At 54.4% G+C, this 8,404-nt stretch overlaps 3 protein-coding genes across 3 annotated transcripts in view; 1 reads left to right on the top strand and 2 right to left on the bottom strand.

Annotated features, from left to right (window-relative positions):
• The window catches only part of EMH_0002070 (uncharacterized protein), a gene marked incomplete at both ends in the record, with an annotated part of 2,810 nt that extends 2,080 nt beyond the window's left edge, over positions 1 to 730 (bottom strand). Inside the window, 1 exon segment of the mRNA XM_013495808.1 lies at positions 4 to 730. Within this exon segment, the coding sequence (XP_013351262.1) occupies positions 4 to 730 (727 nt within the window).
• Positions 731 to 843: 113 nt separating this feature from the next.
• Positions 844 to 3,825, bottom strand: EMH_0002060 (uncharacterized protein; the record flags this gene model as incomplete). The annotated part of the gene is made up of 5 exons (XM_013495807.1): positions 844 to 1,156; positions 1,641 to 1,776; positions 1,967 to 2,173; positions 2,455 to 2,526; positions 2,961 to 3,825. The coding sequence occupies 5 exons, from the start codon at positions 3,823 to 3,825 to the stop codon at positions 844 to 846; spliced, it is 1,593 nt and encodes a 530-aa protein (XP_013351261.1).
• Positions 3,826 to 4,347: 522 nt separating this feature from the next.
• On the top strand, positions 4,348 to 8,178 carry EMH_0002050 (activator 1 36 kDa, putative; the record flags this gene model as incomplete). The annotated part of the gene is made up of 14 exons (XM_013495806.1): positions 4,348 to 4,358; positions 4,631 to 4,973; positions 5,142 to 5,229; positions 5,369 to 5,425; positions 5,650 to 5,726; positions 5,889 to 5,974; positions 6,221 to 6,318; positions 6,532 to 6,622; positions 6,737 to 6,767; positions 6,923 to 6,960; positions 7,080 to 7,123; positions 7,235 to 7,272; positions 7,379 to 7,514; positions 8,096 to 8,178. The coding sequence occupies 14 exons, from the start codon at positions 4,348 to 4,350 to the stop codon at positions 8,176 to 8,178; spliced, it is 1,221 nt and encodes a 406-aa protein (XP_013351260.1).
• Positions 8,179 to 8,404: the final 226 nt, after the last annotated feature.

The following is an 8,404-nucleotide window of genomic DNA, read 5'->3' as shown; positions in this document are numbered from 1 at the left end:
CTCCTGCGATGAAACTTGGAGCAAGTCCCCTACCCTTCTGTTGTTGCTGTTGCGGCTGCTGAAACTGCCGTTGTTGCTGCAGTGTTTGCTGCTGCTGTTGCTGTTGGGAGTCTGCCCCATCTGACGCTACTACAGCAGATGAGCCGCTGTTGCATCCGCTGCTGAAGCATAAGTGGTGAGATTCTGCAGCAGCCACAGCAGCACGAACTGCTGCTGCTCCAGCGGCTGCTCCCTCACTTGCCGGATGTGTTGGTGGTCGGCATTGCAGCTGCCCATCTTCTAGTTGGTGTCCCTCGATTTTCCGCTGGCCGCCGCTACTGTCAGCCACGCTGTTGCCGCTGGGGCTGTTGCTGTTGCTGCTGCTGCTGCGCGCGTTACTGCCTCTGTCGTTACTGGACTGCTCCTGCAAAAGCAATGCCACTTCTACGGAGGTGTCCTTGAGCAGAAAATACACCTCCTCAATATTAAGGAATTCAATCCACTTGGCATCCGCGGTTGCTGCAGCTGCTGCCGCTTCTGTTCCCGCTGCTGCAGCAACAGCAACAGCCTCCAGGTCAGCCGGAAGAGGGAGTTGCGCAACAGCCTGCATGGACCTCCGTGCTGCAGAAGAAGGCCTGTAGGGGAGCAGCTGATTCCTCGGCAGCAGCAGCCGAGACGAATGTTGCTGCTGCTGGTACTGCTTCTTGAAGTCATCAAGCAGCAGCAACGCCTCAGGCGGTGGGGAGCGCATGCGCTTCAGCAGCGAGCAGTAGCTCGCGGCAGCAGCGCANCTAGCTTCTGCCGTTGTTAATCCTCTCGCCCCGCCTATCCCTATCACTGTTGCTGCTGCTGCTACTGCTGCTCTTACTGCTGCTGCTGTTGCTGTTGCCGTCTGGCCGTACCTGCTACTAACTGCATATCCCTCAGGGCCTCCCTTAGAGGGTTCGCAAGAGAAGCCAGGACTGAGACCAACGCCGAGGCTCCCCCAGCAGCGACTGCTGGGCGCATGCAGCGCTGCAACAGCGCGTGCAGCAGCCGCAGCAGCAGCGCCGCGACCCCCCAAACGTCATCCACAAGCAGCACCAAGTAAATGCTGCTCACAGCAAAGAGGCTTGTGCCCCTCTGCTGCAGCAGCAGCAGACATAAAGTGCATGCGCGGTGCAGCATGCTGACCAGCCTGCAGCACAGTGCAGCATCAGCTGGCCCCGAGCGCAGGTACTTACCGTTGCTGCAGCAGTTCCTACACGGACAACCGTTGCTACTGCTGCCGTTGCGGTAGCTTTTGTCTTGCTGCCGCATTTGCTGTTGCTGCAGCAAAATGGCAAGCAGTGTTAGAAGCATGTTACTGCCTGCAGCTGCCCCTGCTGCGGCTGCGCAGCATCAATTCCTCAATCCGTTCCCCTTCTCAAATGCTAAACCCTATCCGATTGACTACGCCCTACAATCTACATCGAAATCATACTCGTGCTAGCTCAGGGCCTCTAAGTGTGGACGGTGACGAGCGGCTCGCCATTTGCAGCAACAGCAANATACTCGTGCTAGCTCAGGGCCTCTAAGTGTGGACGGTGACGAGCGGCTCGCCATTTGCAGCAACAGCAATAGCAGTTGGTACTGCAGCAAGAACAGCAGCAGCGACAGCAGCTGCTGCAGCATGAACTCACTGCAGGGAAACAGAAGCATTAAGAGAGACGACGCCTTCCGCTTCAAAAGCCACGAGCGTTTCAAGAGACACCCCATTCGCCCGCAGAAACCGAGAGACAGACCAGGTTCCTTCAGCAGAGGCAACAAAAACAGCATCTAAGACGCATACCATGAAGCAGCGCCAACGGGACTGCAAACTCAAACGGCCTTAGAGGCTATTCAAAATCCAAAACAACCTTGAAGAACTGTCCCTGCCGGCACTGCACTTGGGTCTGCTGCTGTTGTAGTCATTGCTACGCCATCTGCTCCACTTGCATTGCCATATCCTGCTGCTTCTCCTACTCACCAATGCAGCAATCTACCAGCTGTAGATGGAGCCGCAGTTTCTCAGCGAAGAAGTCCGCGCACGCACAAACTGCACCCTCAGGGGTGGATGCGGCTGCTGCTGCTGCTGCTGCCGTTGCTGTCGCAGCTCTTGCTGAAGCTGCACCCGCGTCCCCGTCGGCCACTGCGGCTGCTGCGGCTGCTGCAGCTTCCGCCGCAGGTTGCAAGGCTGTGGCCGACCAAACACGCANGCCACTGCGGCTGCTGCGGCTGCTGCAGCTTCCGCCGCAGGTTGCAAGGCTGTGGCCGACCAAACACGCAGTATTTGCCCAGGGAGTTTTTGCAGGGAGGACCCAAGAAAGGCGTCGACAGGAACCTGCCCACAAACTCCGTGGTCAAACCCCAGTGGCTAGGCCCTAAACCCTAACTTCATTAGTAAAAACCAGGACTACACATTTGAGACAAGAAACCCCTTCTGACCTGATCCAACCTAGATCCCAGAATCCTCACCTGCGCCAAGAGCCTGTGCGCCACAATGAGAGCCTTCAGGGCGCATATGGGGTTGCGCAAGACGCTGCGGCGCTGAAGGCAGCAAACGCAAAGCAGCAGCAACAGAAGCAGCAGAACAGGCAGCCTCAGCATTTGTTGCAAGTGCAGTTCCTTCCAGCCGTTGTTACCGCCATGAAATCCCACAAACAAGGAAGACCCGCTCCGGTAGCCACAGCAGTTCGTGCAGAGGCAGTACGCAGCATCACGGAAGCAACTAGGAGCAAAAACAACAGCAACAGCAACACAGCAACACCAACAGCAACAATANTCTGCTGCCCGGAGATAAAGTTCTCTGCTGTTGCTGTTGTGGTTGCTGCTGTTCGTGGTGCTGTTGTTGCTCTCGCCCGTCCCACAAGTGTTATTACTATTGCTGCCGCTGTTTGTGCTGTTGCTGCTGGGATGCGCAAGGAGATGAAACAGTCGAGGTAGCAGTGCCAAGTCTGAAAACCGCGGCCCAACCATCTGACTGGAGAGACACCCCCGTAGCAGCTGCGCCGCTGCAGCGGGAAGCCTCCTGCAACCCATGACCCTTGTTTTTGCTGCTGCTGTTTGGGTGGCAGCTCCAGCTGCAGCATCGTCGGTGCCGGCTGCTGCTGAAGGAGCAGCAGCCCGCTGAGCAGCAGCAGCACCTGTTGCTGCTGCAGTTGCTGCTACAGCAAGACCGGACGGCAACTCGCTGGAACTCCGGCGGCTGCCACTGCGACATCCCGACAGCTGGAGGCGTGAACCTGTTACCCCAGCATTCTCACAAAAAGAATGATGTCTCAGCAACTGCTGCTGCAGCTGGCGCTCGTTATGATGCTGCGCCTGCTGGTGCTGCTGGGACTGCAGCCGATGCATCTGCTGCTGCTGCTCCTGCAGAAGCGCTTGCTGCTGCATGTAGTGACGTCTAGTCAACTGCTGCTGCTCCATCAGGTTCAAGTCTTGCTGCTGAAACTGTTGAAACTGCTGCAGTTGTTGATGATGCAACAGTTGCTGCTGCTGATGTTGTTGCAACAGCAGCTGCCGTTGCTCCCATTGGTGCTTCAGCGAACCATCCTGCTGCAGCCGTCGCATAACATGGTGTTGCTGCTCCTGAGGTTCCGTCTGTTGATGGGCATGTGGATATCGGCTCAGCAACGGTTGCAGAGGCGGATGCTGCTGCTCCAACTGTGGCCGCTGCTGGGGTAGGCGTTGTGGTTGCTCCGGCCGTTGTATCCCTGGTTGCTGCACCTGTTGCTGTTGCGCATGCTGCAGCTGTTGCTCCACAAGCTGGCGCTCCAGCAGCTGTTGCTCTAGCAGCTGTTGCTGCTGCTCTGGCAGCTGCTGCTGTTGTTGCCGTGGCTGCTGCATCACATCTTGGTTCCACAGAACATACAGGATCTGCTGCAGCGAACCGTCGCTGCTGCCTCCTGCGTCTCTAGCTGTCTTGACACCTAGTGTAGTTGCTGTTCCCGTTGCTACTGCTACTGCTTCTGCTTTCTTGCCGATGTTGCCGTTGGTGTCGCTGTGATAGTTAAACCTGTAACTCGTAATATTGAAGGTCCTGTAGGTATTGTTGCTGCTACAGTTGCTGCTGCTTCTTCTTTACGATGTCTGCAACTGCCGAGGTGACTTCACGTCCGACCGCCGTCGCTGCAGCAACGGCAACAGCAGCAACAGCTTGGCATCCGCAGGACGTTTGCGTTTCAAATGAGGCAACGCTCCCAAGGAAGGCAAGGAAGAAGGCAAGACACTATAGGGATTGTTCCCTTGCTCCTTACCCGGGTAGCTCTTGAAGCTACTGGCGCCGCTGCTGAGTTAGCTGCAGCAGCGGTTGAAGAAAGCAGCAGCCGCAAGTTGCTGCTAGCGCTATCATCTCAACATTCACCAACTATGTACGGAATGTAAGATAGGACACCTATCTTTGGTCGCCTTAGGACATGCGCACAGCAGCATCACCAGCAACAGCAGCAGGTGAAGAAGCCCGTTGACGCTGCTGCTCCTGTTGCTTGTGGGGCCCGGGGGCCCCCAACCCCTCCCCACCGCGTGGAGCAACCCTCGATTCGCCGTACGACCCAGCAGCAGCTTTAACAGGCAGCCGTTACAGCTTTGTTTAGTATTTATGTTGTATTTCTCTCGACGGGACTGTATTAGAAGAGCGTGTTGCTGCGTGCAGCGATTCCACTGTCTCCGCTGCCATTGCTGTTGCTGCCGCTGCCGACGGAGGCACTTGCTACAACCTAGTGCTGAAGCTGGCAGGGGCAGCCGCAGCAGACTTTGCTACTGAAATATCTGCTGCTGCAGCGCAGCAACGTCCGCCTTACCAACCGTCCGCCGGAAAACATATCACAAAGGCAGTCGCAACGACGGCAACAGGAGCAGCATCAGATACACCCAGAGCAACAGTCAACGCAGAAACAGCTGCTACAGGAACAAGTAAAATGGATGAAAGTAGAAATCAACAGGGGGCTGTAGGAGGTGGCTGTGTGGCTTCAACTGAAGGCGGGGACCTCCCATGGGTATCGTTCAAACGCTAGAACCTGGCCTAAAGCCCTAGCTTATGCCGCTGACTTTGAAAGCCCGGAGGATGCCTACTTATCTATGGACATACAGATTAATTCTTACGCTGTATGTCTGGGTAAAGAAGCCAGTGGTTCAATACTTCGGCTTTAGCGCTTGTGGTGCAGGTGGAGCGCTATCGCCCGAGGACCCTGAGTGATATTCTCTCCCATGACGACATCATTCAGACAAGCAAGTCTTTCCAAACCCTAGACAGTAAAGGCTATGCATCACCGGGCCATAAGCCCCCTCGTACTTCCCTAACTGCACGCACTGTAGAGGATAAGCCGACGGCTCGATTTCAAACTTCAGGGTTCAGGGTTTTCGCTTTATGATTTCCGATTTTGCTGTGCAGTTCAACGGTATGTGGACAAGGGGCAACTGCCCCACCTTCTCTTCCATGGCCCTCCTGGTGAGCCACCCTCGCGTTTAGGTTTTAGGGTTTAGCGCCAACGCTTCAGTGCATAGGGTCTTTATGGATTCTCTCATGTCTTCGATCTGTGGTGTTGGTAGATGGGATGCCTGCAGCCAAAGTTGTCGGCGAGGTTCCCAATATCAAGTATATTGAGTTGAAGTTTGAGGGAGTAGGTTTTGGGGCTTAGGGTGTGGGACTTCTATGTGAGAATTTGGACGCAGGAACTGGCAAGACGTCCACCATTTTGGCCGTGGCCAGGCAACTCTACGGCTCGCAGCAGGCCTCACACGTGCTGGAGGTAGACGCTGAGCCCTCAACCCTAAGCCCTAGATCGATCTGCTGGGCAGGCAAAGGGAGAAAGTCCAGTGGAAAACTCGTTGTACGGACATTATTGCCGTTGGGAGTGTCGCTGCGATTTCCGTTGTTGCTGCTATTCCCGTTTCTGCTGCTGCTGTTGCAGTTAAATGCTTCGGACGACAGAGGAATTGGGTCGGTGCGAGAGTTGGTGAAGACATTCGCGGAGACCACTTCTGCTTCTTTTTCGCTGTACGCGACGAGCCAACATAAGCGCAAATGCAGCAAAGCACGAGAGAAAAAGCCACCTGTGGGAGTCGAACCCACGACCTTTTGATTACGAATCAAACGCACTACCAACTGTGCTAAGGTGGCGAGCCGCGGCCGGCAGCCATAAACAGCAGATTTAGTGAGACTGTCGAAGCGGCTGCCGAAACTCCGTATTTGGGGTCACCCTAGTGTTCAGCGTTTAGTGTTTGAGGATTGCGCTGTACGCAGGTCTGGGTCTGCCCCCTCCGGGCCCCCCAAACTCAAACTGATCATACTGGATGAAGCAGATCAAATGACATCGGCAGCTCAGAATGCGCTTAGAAGAAGTCCGCTGGTGCTACTGTTTCTGCCACAATTTTTGCTGCTACTGCAGCTGCTGCTAATTTTGCACGGTTGCTGCTATGCCATCCGCTGCTGTTGCGACGATACTTCTTACAAACTTATTCAGTTGCTTGAAGCCAACAATGCTTAACGCAGCTAATAAAAATTGTCCTCTGTCGACCATTCAGGGTTTAGTCTTGAGGGCTTGTGTGTCGCAGTCATGGAAACTTACGCGCGGAATGTGCGGTTTTGTCTGATATGCAACTTTGTCAACAAAATAACTCCCGCGATTCAGTCGAGATGCACTAGGTAATGCATTGATGCAGCATCCGCTGCCAATTTTGAAGTTGTTGGCGTAGCTGTTGTTTTCGCTGCAGCGGTTTATCGGAAGTGGGGCCCTTTTCTTGCGTTTCATGTCTGCAGCATGCGCTTCACTCCCCTCAAACCTGAGGCGGTGAGACTAACGTTGAAGGGTGCGACTTTGGGGATGATTTAGAGGCTGGCAATCGCGTGCGGCAGTGTTTTCTTTGCGTGCTTGTTGATGCTACGAGAAAGGGTTTAAGAATTAGGTCTGGGGGCTTAGGCATACGGTTTTGGGTTTTGCTTCAGCTCAGGCGGAAAGCGGAAGAAGCTGCAAAATTAGAGAGGTGGGTCTGCCGAACGAAAAACCCTTTTCGGTTACTATCCTTGACCTTATCCAAGTTTTCTTTCACAGGGCGTAGGGTTGAGGGGTTGGGGTTTTGGCTGTGACTTTGCGCTGTCGCAGCATGTCCGTCACAGAGGACGGTTACGAAGCTCTCTTGCGAATCGGTAAGTCTAAATTCGGACATAGAAGTGTAAGAGGTAAAGTGCGACTGGCTAAAGACTTACATGAATTTAGCTCTCGGCCGGCGGCTTATAACTGCTTCCTTTCCTTCGCAGCCAGTGGAGACATGCGTCGGCTTCTCAACTGCATGCAAGTGGGTCTACGGTGCTTCTCGCTCTAGGTTGAACGACTCGAAAAGGATGTCAGGGCTTAGGGGTTGAGGTGTACGCCTTAAGGTTTTGGGTTTAGTGTTTGCGCAGGCGGCCTGCATGGCTCACCCAGGGGAGCCCGTCGACGGCGAGTTGGTGCACCGCGTGCTCGGGTTACCTCAGCCAAGTGAAGTGAAGTCCATTATGCAGGTTCTTTTGGAGAAAGACTTGGGCACGTGCTCTTCAGGTAAATTCGAAAGCGGAAATTCCCTCTTCTTGCTGCCCCTCTAAACCCTTGCGAGTCCTAGGCCTCTAACGCTCTTCAAGCATGCATTTGAGAGCAGCACGGGGAGAGCAGCGGGAAAGCAACTCTCTTCAGAGCAGCTGCATCTGGGGCGTTGCGTGCAAGCATTCAATGCTGCTTAGAGTTTGGCTTTATCAGCAACAGGTGCCTGCCCAGTGCAATGGTCTCAAGATAGTCCTGTAAACTGAACTAAAGTGAAGCATGCTGCCTGGGGTTTAACAACTGTCTGTATGCAGAGTTTCATGGATTGGTAACGAGGAGAGGTTATTCCGTGCGCGATTGGGTTGGAGGTGGGTTGGAGGTGGGCGTATGATGGCNCATGGACCTGGCCCTTAGAACGCCCCGAATCAGAATCAGGGAGGCTGGGGCTCCGCTGTATACCCCTTCGTTGGGTCCACTGCTCTTCGCTGTTAAAACCCTGCTGGCGTTTCATGTTTTTTGACACGCGTGAGGGGACTGAGGTGTGAGGGGCCCCAGCGGTAAGCCTAAGAGTTTAGCGTTTAGGAGTTGGGTTTCTGTTGCAGCTCTGCACAATCAGATGCAGAACATGAAGTTGCCTGTTCCTGTGGCTCTGACCCTCGTGACCCGCCTTGCCGACATTGAGTAAGCTATGAGGATCTAAGCTTGTTCTAAAAGTTGAAACGAGGCTCTAGAGTATTGGTTTTATATCAAGAGCGCGTGTCCAAGTCTTTCTCTAAAGAAAGCTGCATAATGAAATTGCGGAACGGTTCAGCAATCGTTGCATTGCAGAACCGTATTAGCCATCCTAAATCCTAAACCCTGGAGTGCGCTCAAGCTCTGTCGTTTTGCAGGGAGAGGCTCGCCTTAGGCTC

This window comes from Eimeria mitis, genomic scaffold, assembly GCF_000499745.2.
Source record: "Eimeria mitis Houghton genomic scaffold, Emh_scaff176, whole genome shotgun sequence".
Lineage (NCBI taxonomy): Eukaryota > Apicomplexa > Conoidasida > Eucoccidiorida > Eimeriidae > Eimeria > Eimeria mitis.
This window is presented reverse-complemented; position numbering and strand designations above follow the sequence as displayed.